The sequence below is a fragment of the Acanthochromis polyacanthus genome, chromosome 3, assembly GCF_021347895.1.
Source record: "Acanthochromis polyacanthus isolate Apoly-LR-REF ecotype Palm Island chromosome 3, KAUST_Apoly_ChrSc, whole genome shotgun sequence".
Taxonomy (NCBI): Eukaryota; Metazoa; Chordata; class Actinopteri; family Pomacentridae; genus Acanthochromis; species Acanthochromis polyacanthus.
In genome coordinates this window covers 32,026,108-32,049,563 of record NC_067115.1, presented here as the reverse complement: position 1 = coordinate 32,049,563, position 23,456 = coordinate 32,026,108, and the positions used below count along the sequence as shown (strand labels likewise).

General features: G+C 40.4%; 1 protein-coding gene across 1 annotated transcript; it reads right to left on the bottom strand.

The window, feature by feature from the left end:
* Positions 1-852: 852 nt before the first annotated feature.
* Positions 853-19,921, bottom strand: LOC110960435 (ectonucleoside triphosphate diphosphohydrolase 7-like). Its single transcript, XM_022207671.2, has 14 exons — positions 19,690-19,921; positions 18,507-18,612; positions 18,205-18,387; positions 16,169-16,374; positions 12,291-12,441; positions 11,833-11,936; positions 11,620-11,679; positions 11,294-11,442; positions 10,985-11,151; positions 9,572-9,773; positions 8,744-8,863; positions 8,565-8,650; positions 7,260-7,421; positions 853-6,808 (listed from the first exon to the last, which is right to left on the bottom strand). The coding sequence occupies exons 2-14, from the start codon at positions 18,512-18,514 to the stop codon at positions 6,592-6,594; spliced, it is 1,815 nt and encodes a 604-aa protein (XP_022063363.1). The 5' UTR covers positions 18,515-18,612; positions 19,690-19,921; the 3' UTR covers positions 853-6,591.
* Positions 19,922-23,456: the final 3,535 nt, after the last annotated feature.

Genomic DNA, 23,456 nt, shown 5'->3' with positions numbered 1-23,456 from the left:
ATATCTAGCTTCTACTGCTGAGAAAAAGCTAACATTAGCATGGATTAGCAACTCTGTTACTGTGATTAGAGTAGGGTTAGTAAACAACAAATAAAACATGGAATAAAAATGGTACCACTGATGTGTAAGCTGAGCCAATCAAGCCTTTGATAGTTCATTTCCTATTATTGATGAATATGGAGCAGAAAATTGTAAAAGAGAAGGTTTATTTTTCAAAAATGTGGAAACCCAAATTTCCTCCAGTTGTGGAATAACCCTTATAGAGAAACAATCACATTCACAACTATGGACAATTAACCTCAGCATGTTTTTAATAATAATAATAATGGATTAGCTTTATATAGCGCTTTTCTGGCCACTCAAAGTGCTTCACAATGGACCCATTATTCATTCACTCACACATTCTCACTCTGGTGGTGGTAAGCTACATTTGTAGCCACAGCTGCCCTGGGGCAGACTGACGGAAGCGTGGCTGCCAATCCACGCCTACGGCCCCTCCGACCACCACCAACATTCACACACATTCATACACCAGTGTGAGAGCAGCGCTGAAGGCAAGGCAGGTAAAGTGTCTTGCCCAAGCACATGACTAGGTGAGAGCAGGAATCAAACTGATCATTGGATGACCCGCTCCACCACCTGAGCCACAGCCGACTGTGGGAGGAAGCTGGAGAAAACCCACGCATGCACAGGGAGAACATACAAACTCCATGCAGAAAGATGGACGTGAACTGTGGATCTTCTAGCTGCAGGGCGACACTGCAGACCACCAAGCACTTCAATTCACTCTAATTCTAATTTCAACCACCTCCTGTCCTGTCTGCTGTGGGAACAAACTGGCAAAGTCCAAACTTTATTCCAAAAGGATTCCTTTATTGGATTGAAATAGTTTCTGTTCACATTTATGTTCCAGGTACCTCAATTACAAACATTAAAAAAAAAATCAAGCATCCCGTTCAGTTGATTAGTCTTCAACATTGCACAATGCCCAGCTCTGGAAAAACACAGTCAACGATTGGTCCTTTGTCAGGAGTTGAAACATGAGAGAAGCAGCAGAATTACTAAAATCCACATGAGGATGGATCAGAGAGAGGTTTACAGTTCTTGATTCTTTTCGATAATAAAGTATCACTTTGGAATGCTGTTACTGATTGAGGATTCACAGGTGGAAAGTATTTCAGAAGGCTAACACGCTCCTGTTGACAGTTTGACAAGGACATGTCAGGACTCATCTGTGTCAAGACAAGAAGAAAAGAGAACAACTGTCTAGAACAGCTTTAGCTTCAATCTTACGAAGCTCTCCAACACTTTCCCTTCTCTTCTGACAACACATCGTTCGCATTAGCACCACAGTACAGCTTACAACCTGTCTTATGAAAGGATGAAGTCATCATCACTCAGTTTGATGAATCATGCCTCTGAATAGAACCAGTAAGAATAAATCGTAAATTCAAACATTTCAAAACAGTCTCCCGCTGTGGGATCAACAGATTATGAAACTCCTCAGGAAGTTTCACCAGGTGCTGCTCAGACACACATTTGCATCGTCATGGTTTGTTGGACCAGCCTGTCAGCACACAACATGACACTAAAAAACACAAACACCGGCTTCATTTTACATCTAGGAACTACAGTAGACACAGAAAATGAAGAAAACACAATCGTTTTTTAGGGTAAGGCTTGTTTTTCCTCAAAAAATGGCTTTTAAGTCGTTCATCTCACATATTGAGATCTGTCCGGTACTTTTTGCGGTGTCCCAGTAAACAAGTTTCTTCCCTTTCTCTGAGTTATTGTGTTGAAAAATCAAATGCCGTCTGCTTAAATCAGGCCTCTGGGGTCTTCATCTGCTTTCAGCGCCTCAATCCAGACGCTGAGCAGATCTCTCAGCTGAAAAGCCTCTTGGCTCCATCTCTGCTCTGATAAAAATCTGCGCTGGACGGGGGTCTTGGCAGGACAACAGTGGCGTTCAAGCATCAAAGCACAATATGAGGCCAGAGTTCTGCAGCTGAAATCATCGGCGTGTTGGATTGCTTTTGAGGAAATCCTCCCATTGGGACAGACGGAGGTGTATGAAACAGTCTTTGATGGCAGCCCACTGGGATCTCACCTCATTGCAATGAACTGTTCAGCTGCTAGATGGCGGTAACGGTCACCATGACTTGGGGTGGAACAAGGACAGCTTCATTGGTTTTCTTATTTGCAGTCATTTTGCAGTCAAGTACGCCCTACACTCCTCTAAAGGATATGGGCAAAGCCGACGGACAGATGCTAACAGTATGAACAAGTAGCTTCCCTGCTAACTTTTCTAGAAGACATTTTTTTGTGGAAAATACACACAGATGTTTATCAGTCATGATTCTGTTTGCATCGAAGCTTTAAGTTTGTGTGTTAACTAACAGCAACACAGATTGCACTGACTAGCTTGTGAAGCTAACGCCTCCAGTAGAAGTGTTTCAGAAACCATTTCTGTGAGATATTAAATGTTTGTGTCGTATACTTTTAGGGTTTATATAAATTCAATGACGCTAATGAAACCTTACAAAAATCCTTTTTAGCAATTAAGATATTTTTCATTGGATGGGTTGAAATTTGCACGTACGTTACTGTTCAAAAGTTTGGGGTTGGCCAGACAATTTCATGTTTTCCATGAAAATTCACACTTTAATTCATGTACCAACATAACTGCACAAGGGTTTTCTAATCATCAATGAGCCTTTCAACACCATTAGCTAACACAATGTAGCATTAGAACACAGGAGTGATGGTTGCTGGAAATGTTCCTCTGTACCCCTATGGAGATATTACATTAAAAATCAGCCGTTTCCAGCTAGAATAGTCATTTACCACATTAACAATGTCTAGACTGGATTTATCATTCATTTAATGTTATCTTCTCTGAAAAAACTGCTTTGCTTTCCGAAATAAGGATATTTCTAAGTGATCACAAACTTTTGAACAGCAGTGCACGTTTGGGTGAAACTGATCCTTTAACTTGGGTTCAGTGAGTTTTGCTCAGGGTAAAGATTTTGGAAAGTAAATTAGCCAAGATAGTAACAGCTGGAGGCTGTACAGCCAGAGAGAGCATTTTGTAAGGCGACACTGAGGGCTAAAAGGCCCCACAAGATGAATCCATGCACAACTGACATAAGCTGGATCCTGCAGTGAGAATGACTTTGCAGTCGTTGCCGGCCGGTGCATGTCGAGAAGTCATGTAAAATTTACTTTTATGACTGTTGCTGTAACTCTGTGAGATCTGCTGGTGGAGCCGTTGCAGCATCTTCACTGAAAAACTGCCTTTCTTTCAAAAATAAGGACATTTCTAAGCGAGCCCAAACTTTTGAACAGTAGTGGACACATTAAGGGGAAGGAGACACTTGATAGCGAGACAAATCTGAACTCACAAATGATGAACCTAGATGTCAGGAAAACACATAACGTGTTTCAGTCAAACCATTTATGAACGGATACTTTTCTTCACTCTAGACGGTCTTGTCAGGTTTTCAGGTTCAGCTCTTTCCAGACCGCTATGACGGGAGAGTTACTGTATATTTTCAATCATTAATGTGGCCTCTGTGGCTTTATAAGTCAAACAAACTTTGAATTCCATTGAAGAGATTTGGGGAAACTGAGTTTAGTGGGTGGGGCGATTAATCACAGAAAGCAGGTTTTCATACTCATCATTTTAAATATCTGTTCTCAAGTCTGACTGAAAGTAGAAAGATATGAGTCACCATGAGTCATTTAAGCGAACTGCATCGGCTTTTTCTCATCATTTTATGTTGTGGACTGGAAGCTCACAAAAACCTAAGAGAGCTGAGTGTTCGGTCCCGCAGGTTTGAGTTTTTTCTTCTAGTTGGGGACATGAAGCACCGTCTAAAGCAGGGGTGTCAAACACGTGGCTGGCGGGCCAAAACTGGCCCTCCAGAAGGTCCGATCTGGAACATGGGACGACTTTGTAAAGTGCAAAAATTACAGAGAAGACACTAACTGTAAATTGTAAATTTGGAAAACTATATATTTAAAATAATTTCTCGACGATGACAAGTTGTTTTGATCAGAAAGTAAAATAGTAGTTTGCTCCTTGTTCTTTTGTGTCTTGTTTTTGTCATATTTTGTCTTGTTTTTTTGTCTATTTTTGTCTCACTTATGTCGTTTTGATCATAAAGTAAAATACTACATCATTCATTTCCACATACTTGTGACTAAATGTTTGGTTCTTTGTAGATAAACTGTGATCTGGAAGTTGTAATGTGTAAATCATAAACTGAAGCAAAATGTTGTGGAATTATCTTATTTTTCTTAACAAATTTCCAGTTGTTCATGATGTTTTGTAAAAGCAGAATTCTTTAAAAGTAAACATTTTTGCACTAAAGCAACAAAAAAAAAAATGTAGCTGTAGTTATTTATAGGTTATTATGTTGTGATTTTACTGGTCACTGGAGATCAAATTAGGCTGAATGTGGCCCTTGAACTAAGTTTCTGAGTTTGACACCCCTGGTCTAAACGGATGGCAATGTTTAACAGTTCTTCATTCGTTACAGTTAGCATGACCCAACAAGCCACAACACTGATGTGAAACAAACCAGAATGCTCTTCTAACCTCAGCTGTGCTTTGATCTGAACCATTCACAGTTTCAGTTCCATTAGCATGCTACGTAAAGCTGTGCTCATGAAACGTTGGAGTCACTTGTAAACAACTCGTAACTGGGGTTTGTGTCAACATGTCATGAGTACGAATGAGTTGTTGCTTTTGTGAAAGCTCTGATGAATTAAATTGGACCCTTTTTAGTAAATGAGGCAGGCACTGATTTATAGCCGTATGGTTCATACAGCATCCAGGCGTGTATGTACACAATCTATGTCTCACATTGGGTGGTCCATATAAACATCTGGCGCCCGTTCAGTTAGCATACAACAAAGACGTCCTCGCTGCTGCTGCCTACTGTCGGGCCTCTGCTGCCTCTTCCTGCACTAGATTCTGGTTGTACAGAAAGTTAATGTTTTTAATGTGTGTGTTGTGTATCTGTAGCCGGGGGGGTGGGGGGTGGGGTGTTAGGGTTCCGGTTTAGGGGTCGATGGGGGGGGATTTTTGCGTTCAGGGAATGTGTGGGTTAGATTTTACCCAGAGCAACACATGAGCAGCACCAAACTAAAACACTGCAAAGAACAGTCCACTTTTCAGACTGAAACTGGCCTGGAAAAAGAACACAAACACGTCTTCCTAATGTCAGCCGGAGCCAATTACTGAACATAATGAGAACTGAAACGACTAACCGTGCAATCGTCTATCATCATCGTCCAGAAATACACAATACTCATAGATGCACACATGGGATTTGACCCTGTGCAGGGGTGTCAAACATGCAGCCTGCGGGCCAAAACCGGCCCTCCAGAGGGTCCAATCCAGCCCATGGGACGACTTTATAAAGTGTAAAAACTACAGATAAAACATTAACTCCAAATTGTAAATTTGTTAAACTATAAATAATTTCTAGAACATGACAAGTTTTTCTGATCATAAAATAAAATAATGGATTGCTCATTCTTCTTTTGTCATTTTGTGTCTCATTTTTATTATATTTTGTCTTGTTTTTGTAGTTTTTTTGTCTGACTTCTGTCATTTGTCATGTTTTTGTCGTTTTGTTTTTCATCTTTGTTGTTTTGTGTTTCCTTTTTGTCTCGCTAGTGTTTTTTCTTATTTTTGTGACTGTGTTTTTCTTTGTGTTGTTTTGAGTATCATTTTGTGTTTACTTTGCCTCACTTGTGCTGTTTGTCTATTTTTCGCTTTTGTCATTTCTTGTCTCGTTTTTGTCATTTGTCCATTTTTTTGTCGCTTTGCAGCTTTTTTATCTCATTTTTTGTCTCTTTTTTGTTTTGTGACATTTGTCTCATTTTTTTTCATTTAGTGTCTCGTTTTTGTAATATTTTGTCTGATTTTGGTCGTTTGACCATGAAATAAAACACTATATCATTCTAACAATGCTCTGCTAGCCTTTCAGAGGTTTTCTGTTATGGACCAAAGTTTTGACTGTGTTAATTTGGGTGATGATAGTTTAACTATGAGAAAAATAAAAAAAAAACCTATAAGGGCTGTAAATGAATGCGTTACTTTTGATCTGTCCCTTTAAGTGACATTTCCTGAACTAAGTCCTTAATGAGCTCATATTGCTGTATTTCCTCACCACAGGGGCCTCCTTGCTCAGCGGTGAAGATATTAAATCCCAGTTAACTGTCCAGACGGCCTTGAACTGAGAAACTAGATCCTAAATGAAATGGGTGGTAAATAAAGTTAAGTTTGATCCGGTAATGCAGGGTGAGTCTTTTCATCCAAAGTTGTTTTGAAGAGAAGAAGTGAACCCAGAGAACTGCCCGGTCTGAGGTGGGCTCTGTGTTTAAAGCTGCACAATCAAAGAATATACAAATGAGTGAGACGTCCAGGCTCGTTAAACTGCCTCTGTGCTGTGATGTTTTTCCACGGAATCAAATCCTGGGTCAGTTCTTACATCATCACTGACCAAAGTCACAAGCTGTTCTGATGACTAATTTCCATATCTGTCCTCCAGACTCTAATGTGAAGCCTCACATCACATCTCAGGGGAGGAGAGCCTCTCCCTCTTCAGCCCAGAGGAGGTTCAGGGCCTCGGCCTGCCGCTGCTCCCGCTGGTGGATCCTCCGCAGGCGCAGGATGTAGAGCAGGATGGCCAGGACCACCACCAGGATGCAGAGTGAGAACAGGTGGTGGTTGTAGACAAAAGAAGAGCGCAGCCAGCTGGGGTGGTTCTGCCGCAGCGTTTCCTGCTGCAAGTCCCTGGAGAAACACATGGGGCAGAAGAAGACAAGAGCAGACAGAGCAGCACATGTTAAATCCTCACATACTAATGAACATAACAACACCAGCAGCCTTCTGTTTAGACACAGCGGAAGGATCTCAAAATAAGACATCAGAACCGGCACAGACCAAAGAGGACATTTCTAAGTGACCCCAAACTTTTGGACGTTATTGTATAATACACGGGGCCTTTAACACGGTACGTGTCCCATTTCCTGAATAAACATTAGCTGCATACTTCTTTCTAACCTTAGGGTTTTATTTCACTGTGAATGACTTCAAGATGATTTTTAGTCGATTGGCACGAACAGATTGGAAGCTTCAAAGGTTACTCAGGACAGGAGCCTCGAAGTGAAACTATCAACTAATGCGTTCACAACATTAAACCATGATATATTTGATCATGAGGTTTTAAGAGATGCTGAGTTACCTGAGAGGCAGGAAGCGGGTTTTGAACAAGATCGCCCCCAGAGTCCACTGAACCTCTTTGTCATAAACCAGCTGGGCGGTTTTCAGGCTCGGGTAGTCGGAGGGGAAACGGAAACCAGAGTGCAACACTTCAAACATCCAGGCTGACTTGAAGCACTGATATCTGAGGTAACAAGAGCAAAGAAAGAACGGGTCAAACAGGGACGAATTATGACATCTACATAAATAACCAGCAATTTCCAGCCGCCCAGTAGGATCTTTAGCTGTTCTGAGTCAACCTGCATCATGTCGGGGCCAGACAAAAAGCAGATTAGTAGCAACCATGGAGACACGTAAATACGCACGTTCATACTAAGAAAGGTTGGCAGGCTGTAGTGAATGACTGAACAGCGCCTCCTTGTGGAGAACCTGCAACATGCTTTTTGCAAACAGTTCAACTTTTAATATGATAAGATTAGTCACCGATACGATTTGACAGAACATAAAAATGGTGTATTTTAACCTGTAGCTGCTCCAGTGATTGGACCCTACACTCTTCCATACGTGGGTCAATAATGACCCCCATAAGAATTAATGTGTTTTTATGTCATTTTGGTTGAGAATAATCATTTGTATTATATTTTTGCCCACACAAGAATGATATCATGTTTGAAATTTGTGTATTTTTCATTTTATAACTGATTTTTAACATTCTGATAATTGAATAAGGAGAATACTACACAGAACAGCAGTAGAATAATGTCTACATCCATTTTGTTGACATTTTTCCACTCGTTTCCTCCAAGTTTGTGGATCACCTCTTGTATGATGTTATCAGTGATAAAGAGCTTGGGGTAGTAATACACATATTACAATTTCACAATTTCTTTGAATGTGTAACAGGTAACTTAAATATTTAAACAGAATCATATCAAAAACATGTTTTTGGAGGGATATCTAGAATATGAATTTATAAAAAACTTATCATGCGAAGATATTACAAACAAACGACCTCTTCGGGTCACTTCTGACCCATTTATGCATCTAAAGGTGAAGTTCACAAAAGCCATTTAGCATGTGTTGTTAAATAATAACCTGGTAGCTCTTTCTGGAAAAAATCAAAGTGATAAACAGTGGATACCACTGTCATTTGTCAGTGGAAAAAATCTGAACAGTAACTAGCAAAAGAAATGCCAACCAGCTTGTATGAACAGAAGAGTGCCTCCTACAGAAACTCAACATAAAGACACATTGGACCGCCTCATTCATGCAACATTTGCAGCAGAGACTCAGATCAAGATGAAAATAGCTGGAAAAGTGAGCTTACTTTAGTCTGCTGATGTCGGCCTGCTGAGAGAATAGCTGGTTGTCCAGGCGCTGTTTCAGTGTCGACCACTTGGTGGAGCAGTAGTCCTGTTAAATATACCAAAACAAACAGATAAACTTTCTATCAACAACCGTAAATAAGTAAAAATCTGATACTGGTGCTCTGCAGTGTCTGTATACCGTAGCAGCTTGGGAGTATCTCTCACTGTTGTACTGTCCTCCCATCCTCAGCACGTCCTCCATACAGTAAAAAAACTCAGAGAAGCCGTAGAACTCACTGTTGCTAAAGTTGATGGGAGCCTGAAAAAAAGCAGAGGAGTGAACATTTTCTCTTTATGAAGAATAAAAGTCAGAATGTTCAGTGAGTAAAGACTTTAATGAGTTCATAACGGCAGTTCTCCTTAGAGATGTGACAAAAGAGTCAGTCGTTTGAACAGCAGTTTGCAGTTGTGAGAAGTCTGTATGAGCAAACTGCCCACGCTTTCTTCATGTGTCACCTGTGTGCCCCATGAGTCTGAGCTGTCCACGCTCCATTCACGTGAACGACTAATGACAATCAGAAACCACAGCAACATAGAATGTGTCCATTTAATATAAATGTACCCACAAACAAAACGACCGTGCGCTGAGCACAGGCGTGTGTTATGCATGTGCACATTATGTACGAATACCAAATCACGTGACCTAAACATGCATGGACTGTACTTGTCATAGTTACAATGACACTCCTCAACACCCGGCTCCTTTCAATGAGCCATAAATCCCATCTCTAGCTCTCATTTTTAAAATAGAATATCGAATGAAGGAAAGGCATCAAAGAACCTGGTTTTGTCTAGACTTGAATTTCTGAACTAACCAAATGCTATTTTCATCATGTCACTGTACCACTATTAGACTAACATGTTGCCTGTTTAGGGTCAAATCTATGTTTCTGGGTACCATCATGCAGCTCAGTGAAACTACTTACACCAGTGTTTGAATACTTTATTTACTGTAAAGGCGTTGTACCTGGTAGACGCCTCCTGGTGACATGGTGCCGTTGTGGAGGCCCAGGAAAGGCCGCACAGCCTCCTGACATCGAGTCCAGTCGCCCTGGCCCCTCAGAAACAACGTGCGGTTGTCTCTGACGACCGTGTCCGACAGGCCGACCGGCAGACAGGGGTCCAGGTAGGGTTTGTCCTCACTCATGCCTGTCTGTGTGGTTAGAAACCTGGACAACAACATTAAAAATAATTTATCTACCCTACATGACACAAAAAGACCTTAGAAGTTGCAGTCAGTGTCAGATTTATTTACTTTTTCATCACTGAGACAGAATTAAATATGCCAGACTTTGTCGGTCACAGCTTGTTTACAAGACTGAATCACCACCTTCATTTGAAGATATGAACATAATTGTCATAAACAACAGACTGCTACTGCTGACCTGACCAGCATGTAAACTGTATTTTACATAATGTGCCACCTGGCTGGATTTCCAAGAAAATATGCCTCTGTCTGGCACAAACCAAGACAGGACAGAGGAAAACACAGCTGAACATTTCAGTTTCTCACAATACCTGGTGTTGGAAGAAATGCTGACTAAAAATTGACAACATTTTTACAAGCTTCAGAGAATTTTGAGTTAAAACAAAAAGTAAATCCTCAGTGACTGCAGAAAATACAGTTCTGATTTTGAATAACATTAATAATACAAATGACAAGAGAGAAGATAAATAATTCAATAATTTAGACTCTGGTCTCTTGATGTTTTGATAATTTAACTCTTAGATGCTCCAGTGATTGGACTCTACTCTTCCATAAGTGGATCAGAAATGAACCATATAAGAATCGGTGTTTTTATGCCATTTTGGTTCAGAATTATCATTTGTATTATTGTTTGTACTATATTTTTGTCCACACAAGAATAATTTCATGTGTGGATTATGCTTGTTTTTCACTTTTTAAAAAATTCTGAACATTTTGATAATTTAAAAAGAAGAATATTACACAGAACAACAATAGAAGCATGTCAACATCCATTTTGTCAAAATTTTTTTCATTCCTTTCCTCCAGCTGTTGCTGCTCTCCGTCCCTACAAGTTTGTGCATCACCTCTTGCATGATTTTATCGCTGATAAAGAGCTTTGGGTAGTAATACAAATCATACAATTTCTTTAAAAAGTGTAAAATTTAGCATAAAAATTAAATGGAGTGATATCAGAAACATTTTTTGAAGAATAGTGGGGAAAATGAAATGATATAAACTTTTCATTACAAAGATATTGCAAGAAAACAACCTCACTGGGTCATTTTTAACACACTTGTGCATCAAAGAGTTAAGCTAGTTATCAAATGCAGATATTTTTAAGTGTCACAGAGCAACTCAGACAAACAGAGGCATGCCTGTACAACACAAAACACACAGCAGTGAGTGTCTAACCTGTTCTTGGCCAGGGTGTTGTTCACTAGCTGGTCCTCGTAGCGCTGCCTGGCCATGTTTCCTCCAAAGCCAAGAAACGTGGTGACGTAAACTCGGTACACGTGTTGTGTGTGCTCAACATCACAGCCGAGATTAAAGTCTGCGAGAACACTCTTCCCTGCCTCCTCCTGAAAAAACACATTGTGACATTACACTGCTGTAAAAGAAAACGTCTCTCCAGACTAATACACCGGCTAAACATGTCAATAATGAAAATATTCGGTCACAGTGGCTCCCACCAGTGACTGATACTTCACTGTGCTTCCTTACTTCTTGAGGTGAGCTGAAAGTGATGGCACTGGGCACCTCATAGGCGATCTGAAGTGAAGCTCCACCCATATCCATGATGCCCACCGTGCGACGCCGACTGATTGGCTGCTGGTTTTGAGACCCTGTTGTCACCTCTACTGTGGCGTCCTCTAAAAACACGGATTTCACAATTTTGCACGTTTGACTGTAGCTCAAATGTTATGGCACAAAAATCATAAATGCACAAAAGAGAAGTAATGCTCCTATATTTCCTACTTCATTAAAAGGAGTATTTAATATCTGACATGATTCCAAATGCCAGCTTAACATTTTAACTTCACACTCACCCTCATCAGCATGATCAAAGCGGCCCAAAACAAAGTTAATGCCAATCCATGCATACACTCCTTGTGTGTCGAGAGGCAACAGGAACACGATGGGAGACACAAAAAATGGTCAGGCAGCAGTTAGAAACCCCAGAATTAAGAATAATTCCTTCCACTGACAGTGTTTCATTCACATAACTCTGTAAGTCATTACAAATAAGCAGGACCCCTCACCTTCCTGTTTCCCAGAGATGACCTCAGCATGTGAACGGGAAAACAGGAAATCAAACTCCAGGGGAACATGAGTGACCAGGTCCTCCAAGATGGCTGCCTGTTGACTACATACAGAGACTGTAAGCATGCAAACCATACAAATGCAGAGTTGGAGAACAGTGAAGCACAATGCAAGAGCTTTATCATGACTGACATTTTTTTTTATTAAATTTGTGCTGACATAAATTCTAAATAAAAAGAAGCATGTAAGGTGTGATGATGTTCTGCAAATTCTGCAAAGAAAAAAGCTTCAACACAAAGATAAAAACAAAAAACAAGACTGAAAGTTTTCATTACGATTTGAAAAGATGCTACTACAATGTTGAAATCAACCACAGATCATTAAAAAAACTGTAGAATGCACATTAAAAGAACACTGTGTGAAAAGCTGATATGCTATCACATGTTGTTCTATCAACCTGTCGGGCAGCAGCCGCATGCCAGCAGTGCAGAGGATGTAGAGCGGCGTCTCTTTGTGTTTGGCTTTTGGGACGTGAGCAGCAGCAAAGCTGAGCAGAGGATGGAGGTAGTCACTGGCCTTTGTTGGTGTTTTTGCCAGGGTGGAGATGCCTGAAAGAACACAAATACATTTCAGAATATTCAGGTACAAAACAGACTAGAATTCACTTTCTTTTATAGAAAAAAATCCAATTAAACAGGATGGGGTGAGACATAAATAGAACAACAAATTACAGTGGTCACTGAATTCACTGAAACTCTCTTCTGTGGTTTAAAAATCAGATGAGGAGGAACAGGTGTCATTAAAAGACTAAAAGGTAGCCAGCTCGGTTCTTATCCTGTCTATTCATTCAGGCATTTATGTTTGCTCTAAGAACACAGAAAATCCACAAGCTAATAACAATAATAATATAAGTTAACCGCATTCATCAGTTAGACTTTGATTAAAATAAAGTGACAATTAATTTGTTCTATTCATTTACATTTTAGATTCCCAAAACTACTGATCACTGAGGATTGACTGATTATCGGTTTGGTTGATCATAGGATCTGATATTTAGCATTTTTCTGATAATTAGTATCTTTTTTTTTATATTCAATTACCTATAAAATTAACTTATTTAAAATATGCTACTCCAACTGTCAGTAGCATATTTGTCGTCTATCTGTCGTCACACGGTGGTCTCGAGAAATGTCCCACCTACAGCATTATCTGATCGGTTACACACAGATGATTTTACTGGAATCTGTGTTAACAGGATTTCATTTTTACTCTAAGTACATATTGCAGTTTCCTCTATTTTCATTCAGCAGTGGCGGTCCACCATTCCTAAATCTTAGCTACCGCTCCTCCAATTTTTTTCTTTTTTAAATTGTCAAAAATACACCACCGCTGCATGTCTCCATCTTCACAGCAGAGTCCTGCATTGTGTCATGTACTAATGAGTACTAAGGTAAACTAAAGATAACTATCTTTTTCAGTATCTACTCTTTGATACGTCAGGTTAATATGACGTTAATTACTTGCGAGAGCGTGTCATGTCAAGCATCCAGGCAGCAGGTCAGAGTCAGAGGAGTGTGGTCTTGGAAAATAGGGCAGCGACTTAAAGGAGAAATGTTATTAGCTTAAGATAACTCAATATATTTTACAAGTTAAATAGACATTTGCAAAATATTGAGGGCCAGCTAACGTTACGTAACATATCAGTAGCGTAGGTTAATCGGGCCCGGTGCCAACTCAGTGTCACTAACATGAGTAAACTAAATGATAGCTTTAACTAACATCTATACATCATGATGTACCTGCTGACTGCGTTTCCAGATGAGCTTATTCAAATAGTTTTATTTATTTTATTTATAATTTCTACAGTCAGCTGTTAAAAAGCTATTTTAAATTGGCCATTCAATAAATAAGTTGCAAAAGTAAAATCTGCAGTGAAATGTCATTTGTTTACGTTGCCACTGCTGAAAAAAATCCTAGAGGAAACACTGAATTGGTTCAGAGTGCTTGTTGGCAGCCTCCTTGATTGTGAATAATCAATATCGGCCTTGAGAGTGTCAGCCCTCATGATCACTACTGTAATAAATCACAAATTAGAATTATAATCAGGCAGACTCTGTCAGTTATGAAACTTCAATGTGGAAAGTTATATAAGTCCTGGGGTTCAATGTGTCATGTAGCCTTTAACCGCTGGAACGAACACAGGAATATCTAATCTGTGTATTGAGATAAAGCAAAGACACAGAGACTGAATGGTCCTCACCACTGATAGAACTAATTAACTGAATTAACGTCATCAGAAATAGCACTATAGATAAACAGCTCAACGCACGACGAAAACAAGAAAGTTTTCCATACAAGGAAAAATCATCGCAGACAGGGTTGTAAAGTAAAACTTGTTTCTGTTATCCATGTGTGTTCTCTCTTATCTCTTTCACACACTCTGTCTTTCACTTTCTTGGCAGTGAGCCAGAGGGACAGACAGTGAACAGAAATGGCTGTCCTGCTGGCACAAAAATGTTCAACAACACTGAGCACGTTGTGACTAACTGGCTCTGCATCAGTGGCACCATTGTAGTCACAAAATGGGGGGGGGGGGGAGAGCAGGAATTGTTGCAGCAAAGTTTGGTCAAATCTGTCTTTCACCACCCATTTTGCACATAAATTCATGATGTCAGTCCAGTTATTTAATTACTACTGAAATCAAATATACTGAGTAACAGAGCTGTTCTGCTGTTTCTGGCTTGGCAGATTCTTGATCAATAACTGATCCATACTCTCGCAGAATGCACTAGAAGTAATGAGCCTGCAATACACAAAGGCGCTACACAGCTACAGTAACAGAAGAATCATTCATGCATAAATTTACAGATTGAAGTGTTGTATGACTTTCAGTTTTTCCTGAAAGTCATATAACACTCTTCCTTTTTCAGCTTCCACCATTTGGTCCTCTGCATCTTCTTCACCACCAGGGTCATCCTACACACCACCATCCTATGCTGTCTGGCTACACTCTCACCTACCACTACTTTGCAGTCACTGATCTCCTTCAGATTACACCGTCTACACAAGATGTAGTCTACCTGTGTGCTCCTACCTCCACTCTTATAGGTCACCCTATGTTCCTGCCTCTTCTGGAAGAAAGTATTCACTACATCCATTTCCATCCTTTTTGCAAAGTCAACCACCATCTGTCCTTCTGCGTTCCTCTCCTGGATAATAAAACCTGCCCATGACCTCCTCATCATCTCTGTTTCCTGCCCCAACATGTCCATTGAAGTCTGCACCAATGACAACTGTCTCACTTCTAGGGATGCTCTGCATCACTTCATCAAGGTCCAACCAGAATTTCTCCTTCTCCTCCAGCTCACATCCTACCTGTGGAGCATACCCACTAACAACATTGAACATCACACCTTCGATTTCTAGCTTCAGGCTCATCACTCGATCCGACACTCTTTTTACCTCCAGGACATTCCTAACACACTCCTCCTTCAAAATAACTCCTACTCCATTTCTCTTCCTTCCTATTTACACCATGATAGAACAACTTGAACCCTGCTCCTAAACTTCTAGCTTTACTACCTTTCCACCTGGTCTCCTGGACACACAGTATGTCCACCTTCCTCCTCTGCATCATGTCAACCAGCTCTCTACTTTTTCCTGTCATAGTTCCAACATTCAAAGTCCCTACTCTCAGTCCTAGACTCTTGGTGTTCCTCTTCTCTCTCTTCCTACGAACACACCTTCCTCCCCTCCTTCGACCAACAGTCGTCCATTTTCCACCGGCACCCTGGAGGTCGACATCACTGATGACGGTCGTTGTTAACCCGGGCCTTGACCGACCGGTATGGAAGTCATACATTTGATTTGCATGTTTGATTTGGCCATAGTTTTACGTCAGATACCGTTCCTGACACAACCCTCTGTATTTATCCAGGCTTGGGACCAGCACAATAAGACACTAGCTTGTGTCCCCTTGCGGCTACATTAAGATGCTGAAGACCTCCGCTGTTTGGGAATTCTTCAGTTTAACTGAAGACAAAACGAAGGCAGTGTGCAAAATTTGCGTCCGGGAGACCAGACAAATGGATCCAAATACTCATGCGGGTCTCCTTCAGTCCGGAAGACCAGACGAATGGATCCGAATATTCGGGCCATCTCCGCCACCCCCCACGGACATTATGGGGCGGAACGAATATTTGGATATTCGTCTTTAATAGGGCCCGAATATCCGGAGACCAGAAACCACTATTCGGGCCAGCCCTAATTATCAGCAAACATAGAACGATGAGAGGACAAGAAACGAACAGCTACAACCAAGCGCCCCTTCCTCACCAGGTTTGATCTTTTTGACCACAGGTTTGCGGTCGTGGTCTCTCATCTGTCTTATGTCCAGCAGGGTGTGGGGGTTCCCGTTGTGGGGGGGCCAGTAGTACACAAAGACCCTGGAGCCGCTGCTGCCACAGTCCACCACGATCCCATAATTTAGAGCAGGGTTGTTTATGTCAGTAGTTTCCATGGACTCAGCAATAGAGAGGTATCTGGTGTGGAACAGACACATTAAGAGATGAACAACATATTCCTGCACAGTAAGCCGGGTTTTTATACAGCATTGAAACACAACACAAAATCCATCCATCCATCCAATATCTAAACAACACCTAATCCTCATTAGGGTTGCTAGAGACAATTTAGCATCACCAATTAACCTCTGCATATTTTTGGACTGTGGGAGGAAGCTGGAGGACCTGGAGAAAAGCACCACATCCACAGGGAGAACATGCAAACTCCATGCATGAATGCCGGGATGTGAACCAGGGATGTTCTAGCTGCAAGGCCAAAGCGCTAACCACCAAGCTACTCTGCAGCCCTGTCATTCTTGATTTTTTTTTGGTGTCTAGTTGGCAAATACAATTTGGAGGGCTTTTAAAGTAAATTATCTTCCAGTGAGTGTTGCAGAAACTAAGTGGAAGGAAACATGGCTCTAAAAAAAATCTACGTAGTGAAGCAGCACTAAAACACTGTAAGGGTTATCGAGTGTTACAGGAAGATGAAGGAACATGCTGTAACCTGCTCTAACTGTTGGTGCATTTCATAATCAGCCACACAGATGAGATTATACAGTTAAATCATGTTAAACTCTAGGCTCTTCTGAACTTCCCTCCCCCCTATTTTTCCTGTGAACTTGTCAACATTCAACTGGAAAGTTCTTGGTAAATGGTAACAGTTGATAAGCTTTGTGAAAACTGCTGGACAGCTCAAGGTGACTCAAACTCAGTTTGTGAGACTGACTGCAGATGTTCTTTATATTAGCCAGAGAAAGATATAAACACACACATAATTTCTAAAAAGAAAAAAAAAGAGAGAAAAAATTGCAATGTTTTGTATGCATTTTAGAACATGTACAGTAATTGAAGCAGGGTTTAATAAAGAGCGGTGCAGATGTTTTTCCCATTTGTGCATGAAGGTTGAGCTTTGTGCAATCAGATGCAATTTGCTCTCAGCTCACATGTTTTTAATCTGCTGAAGGATCTAAAACTCAATGAATATTTTGTCACCATTGTGAAATAAACACGTATTGCTGACTGGAGCTTTATATGAATGGTGAACAGAAGGTAGTAGAAAAATGTAAGATATATAAATATTTTTTTTAAAAGCCTGAATAGGATCATTTTTGAAAAGAATTTTAATCATTTTTTTAAAATAGACAAGTTTATTGTTAATTTGTGTACACTGCTAAAAATTACCAATAATTTGTATATGTTTTAAGATGTTGATTTTGTGGTGGAGCTGCACAGTGAAGTAGTGGTTAGCACTGTCACCTTGCAGCTAAAAGATCCCCAGTTCACATCCGGGCCTGGGATCTTTCTACATGGAGTTTGCATGTTCTCCCTGTGCATGTGTGGGTTTTCTCCGGGTACTCCAGCTTCTTCCCACAGTCCAAAAACATGCTGAGGTTAATTGATTATTCTAAATTATCCTACTGAGCATTAAGCAATGTATAAATAATGGATAGATGGATCAAGAATGATCAAATTCAAAATCAACACTTGCATCTTTAAGGCAACTGTTGATGGTAAGTGTGAATACCACCTGCAACATAGGAAGTCTATGTTGCAGATCTGTGGAAAATTTGTTAGAGATAGCTAACATGAAACACAAATCTGTCTGACTGACTGTCCATCCATCCATCCATCCATCCATCCATCCATCCATCCATCCATCCTCTTAAACTTATCTGGCCAGACTCCCTATACAGCTCAAACTTTATAAGCTTTAATTATTCAACAGTCAATTACACTTGAAGATTGTGTGTGTGTTCGTAATTATCTAGCTATTTCTTTCATTTCTGATCTGTAGTAACTTCTTACTTGTTGACATGGGACCCAGATCGCCTTTGGGTGCCCCACAGCTGCCTCTGGTAGACTGCCAGGAGGAGCATAGAGGTGATGAACAGCAGCAGCAGCAGCAGCAGCCTCTGTCTGGGAGCACAGCCCAGAGACAACAGGGAAACGCTGCAGTACCAGGAGGCTGGCAGGCAGGACAAAGTGATCCTGTGGAGGCACAACACATGAACAAAAGCTGCATTATGAATTGTAGAGAGATTAATCAGGCAAGACATTGTTATAAAAGTGCCAAAGATCAGTAACAGAGTAATGGATCAGTTTACTACCGTGCCATGTGTTCAAGTCAGCAAAAGGACAAGACGTCACAGTCGTCACCTCATGGTGGCTGCAGTCTGACCAGGATCCTCTCCAGAGTTTTGGCTTTCCCTCTGTCTGAAGAGAAGAAAAGGGAGAGGCAAAGCTGCTGAAAGCTACTGTTTGTACTGTAACACATGATCGATTTCATTAAAAAACACAAAAGGTGATTCCATCATTGAGTAACACTTTCAGGTGTATTCTGTTGTGACAAACAACCCTAAAATCTCCCACATGCTGCCATCACGACTTGAGTCCCCTCCAAATTGTGAGAGGTGGCCACTCTGAAGGTTTTCTTCCTGACAATCTCAATGAATTTCTCTATCAATAATATTAATCTCCAACACTGTCTGCTGTTCCCTTGCACTTTTCCCTCTAGGTAACAATAGGATTACAAGAGGTGTAGATACCTCAGTGGTATTATTATTATTATTATTTATTTCTATTATCTTGTGTCATATCCCTGCGTAGTGCATAACGTACTCTAACCTTTCACTTACAATTACACCTGTCCACTGTAAAATTAATTCTATTCTAATATATGCAAGTACAAACGAGGAAAATGCTTTCACTATTTTTAGACATTATATGGACAAGACAATGGACAGATTACAAAATTAATCACTGGGTGAAGCATTTATGGTTGTTCATTACTGTATATTAAGTTAAGGCCCTCATTTATTTTGCTGACATCCTATTTCTTTTTTTTCTAGTATTATCCCAGAAAAACACACAATTTGTTCAGTGATTTAAATGACGTGGCTGAATACTGATCTACTACTCATGCCTGTCTATATACCATACCTCTAACTCCTTAGTGTATAAATTTATGATATTTTTAACTTCTTTATTGTATTCGTGGTAAATCTCTCTACAGTAATGTTTCAGTACTGACTCTGCTTTCTTCTATCCAGGCCAGTATAAAGTAGCTAACTGGCTTATCTCTTAGTTACATAAGCCAAAATGGTCGCATAAAAACAAGGCAGTTTATCAGTCAGTCAAACACAATAATAGGAAAAACGCATTATACATATCCACTAATAATACAAGAAACTACTATTGATAACTACTCGGTTACAAACCGGCTAACAGTCGGTTTACGGTAATGCTAACGGAACATACGCTAACTGAACATATGCTATAATACAAACTTACCTAGAGAAGACTCTCCCCCGCCATGACAGTGAAGCCCGCCAGTAAAACCTGGTGTTTCTTCGACAGAAAAAGCCGATAAAGTGCTTTGTTCCGTCGTGATACCTCACGGAGAGAGTGTTTTAAAAGAGGACGGCAAGACAGCGAGGAGGAAACCACCGAAACATTCAACGGGTTTCCCATCGGCCCCTTGGCGACGTCAGCAGCTGTTGCCTTCAGGGACTGTAGGAAAAGTTGTGACTACACACGAGAAACACCTGTTTAGAATCTAAAACTGTGTTATTACCTCCGCCAGGAGGCTATGTAATCACCGGAGTTTGTTTGTCTGTCTGTCCGTCCGTCCGTGTGTGTGTGTGTGTGTGTGTGTGTGTGTGTGTGTGTGTGTGTGTGTGTGTGTGTGTGTGTGTCTGTTTGTCTGTTAACAGCATAACTCAAAAAGTTGTGGACGGATTTTCACCAAATTTTTACAGAATGTCCGGAAGGCCAAAAGTAACAATCGATTAGATTTTGGAGGTGATCCGGATCACCGTCTGGATCCAGGATTTTTTTTGAAGGACTTTGTACAATCTCTCAATTGTACAGACAGAGGTCGCTGCAACGATCCCGGGCGACGGCCGAAACCCCGGCGGCAGGTTCGGGCTTCCCGGGCGAGTTGGACCGACGAAACGAAGCGGCGGCGATGCGTGAGGTACCGTCACACGCGCGCAACGCTACCTTCACATGCGTGCGGCGGCGCTGCGTGCGTCGCTGCAACGATCCCGGGCAATGGCCGAATCCCCCGCGGCCGCTTCGGGCTGCTCGGGCGAGTCGGGACCGACGAAACGAAGCGGCGGTGACGGTACGGTACCGTCACACGCGCGCGCGACGGTACGTGCGTGCGGCGGCGCCGCCTGCAAAACACTATGCTGTTACGCATGCATGTTATGCTTCCTGCACAAACTGTTGAAACTCAATACAATCCGTCCATGACTTTTTTTGAGTTATGTTGTTAACAGACAGACAGACAGACAGATGGCCTGGCGGAGGTCTGCGCTCTCCCAGTGCTTTTCTAGTTTTCCAATGTAAACTGATCTGTTCCTCATCGTTTTTTTCCTTTGTTTATCACAGCAGCCTTTTAATCCTTTTACTGTTATTATTACTCAGACAAGAAACAGGTTGGAGTTATGTGACGATCAGCGTTGGTTTGTCCTTCCTTCTGTGACTCCATCTGTCTGTTTATCTGTTAGCAACATCACTCAAAAACAGATCAATGGATTTGGATGAAATTTTCAGGGAAGGTCAGAAATGACACAAGGACTAAGTGATTAGTTTTAGATAAATAAATAAATGTGAATAAATAAATAAATTTAAATAAATGAATACATTTAAATAAATAAATTAGATTTTGGCAGTGATGTGGTTTATAGTCTGGATCCATGGATTTGTTAAGGACTTCTGTCACTATGACAAAAAATGATCACTACTTCAAGTATCTGCTGACTACAAATCGACCACTGTGGACTTATCGGAACTTATCCGTTGGAAATTATACAAGGAATGAGCAGCCTTGGCTAAGTACTGCACTCTCTGAGTGCTTTTCTTGTTTTCTAATTTGTTATAATTGTGTTGCCTATCGTCTTTAGTAGAGGCCTTGTAACATAGTGTTAGCAGTGAAAGATTTATTCATGTTTTCTTCAGAGGAGATTTTTTTCAGGCTTTAGCAGGTTGGCGCAGGTAGATGGTGTAGCCATCTGGAAATAGCTAGTGATAACAAGTCAGTCAGTCAATTGTATCAAACAGAATTGATGACACAGATAAATAATAAAGTAATATTAGAAATAATAAAGTTCTTCCTCAGCTCCCTCTGTCCAGCACTCAAAAATTATTTGCCTTCCAGACCAGTATCGTCTCCTAGCACCTTCTGTAATTTTATGCTAGGCCTGCCAGCCATTCTGATACTATCAGTTTCCAAAACAGCTGCTTCGTTGTGTCTCACCACATGTCCAGCTTGGGTTAGTCTTGCTTGCCCAAGGATGGTTGACAAGAGTGGATGTGAGCCATATAGTGATTTCTTGGTGAGATGTGATTTCCAGGAGATGTTTTGTACCATCCGTAACATTCTGGTATAAGTCCCATCAATTCTTTTTGAGAGTGTCTTTGTTCGTGACCAAGAGTCAGATCCATAAAGCATGATGGATTCCACCTTCACGCCATGCAATACCTTCTTAGCATACCAACTGAGTGTAAGTCTACTTTTGACCTGCCTTGTATAAATGGACACCAATCAGGCATAATATTATGACCACCTGCCTAATATTGTGTTGGCCCCCCTTCTGTAGTCAAAAATAATCTGGTGTGATTGAAACTAGCAAATTATTAAAATACAAAGAAATTATTTAAGAGTTTTATTGTGTTTGTTATGAGAGAAAACTCAGTGACTGTGCATGCCTCACAAACATTATAGCCATTTTGTTTGTAGTTTGTTTTTTGCTCATTGAAAACTGATTGTTTGCTTTAAAGGGACAGATTACATCAGTTTATTCTTCTTTCTGCTCTCTTTAATTCAGAAATGGGAAACTTTTGTTTTTGTATTGTATTGAATTTCTTTTTTCTTTTTTCAGTGAATGAAACAAAAACTAACTAACTAACCATTGGGCTTGGACGAGAGGACCTCTTGGGGTATCCAATGGTGTCTGACACCAGGATGTTGACAGTGGATCTTTTGGATACTCTGGGTTGTGCAGATTAAGCATCAGCTGAGTCATCTTTGAACATGCTATCATATAAACTGATCAAATATCAGACTAAGATAAAAAAAAAAAAACATTCTCTTGGCAGAATAAAAGCATCCTACAATATAAGAAAAAATTAGAACCCGTCAGTTGGAAACTTGTGAATATTTTAATTGGTTGTTAGTCTTCTTAAGAGACGTTCCAAAGTCTTTTTAGAAGCTGGTCACCAGTGAAAGAAATGTAATAAATATACATGAATGTGGGGTCTGTTTCCAGTAAAGGAAACTGAACATTCAAGAATTTGATAAAACACCTGGGAGTGGTAATAAACTCCCTAAATGAAGCAACATTTAATAGACCTGTTTACTTTCAGTTCACCTCTTTCTTGTTGCTTTGTTTACATTTTATGTTATTTTATTTATTAATTTTGATTTTTTTTAGACACTTCACACAAACACAGGCACTTTTCGTTTTGTACTTTGTATTCTTATTTGATTTCTATTTAACTACTAACCTCTTTGTGACTGTGTATTTCACTAACCTTTGTTTATAGCACTCTGGCAAAACAGTTTCCTCTGGGATGAATAGAGTTGATCTTATTTTATCTTATCTTAACTACCCAGTTAGTTATCTAAGACCTTTCATAACTCTTATTTACCCATCTTATCATTTTTGACTTAGGCTTTTTGAAATTTATTTCATTATATGACAGCTTAGAGCCTGTATTATTTCAATTTTCCACACCGACACTTAGCGTTCAAGCACAGATAATGAAGTTGGTAAGTTACGTTACAATTTTGGCTCTTAATTTTACATTTCATGTCCCTAAGAATATATTTTTGAAGTATTTTATAACACGCTGTTCCGGTCATAAACTCTTCCCGCACAAACATGTGACCTCACGATGTTACGAAATCGTCTAGGCCCACTAACGCTGAGACTGCCCACTTTACATGCCCGCCTCCTATCAAGACGAAATTGGCCAATTGAATCTGTCGATTAATGATTGACAGCTAATCCATCGAATTAGCTTCTAAATTTAGCGTGGTTCAGTGGCAA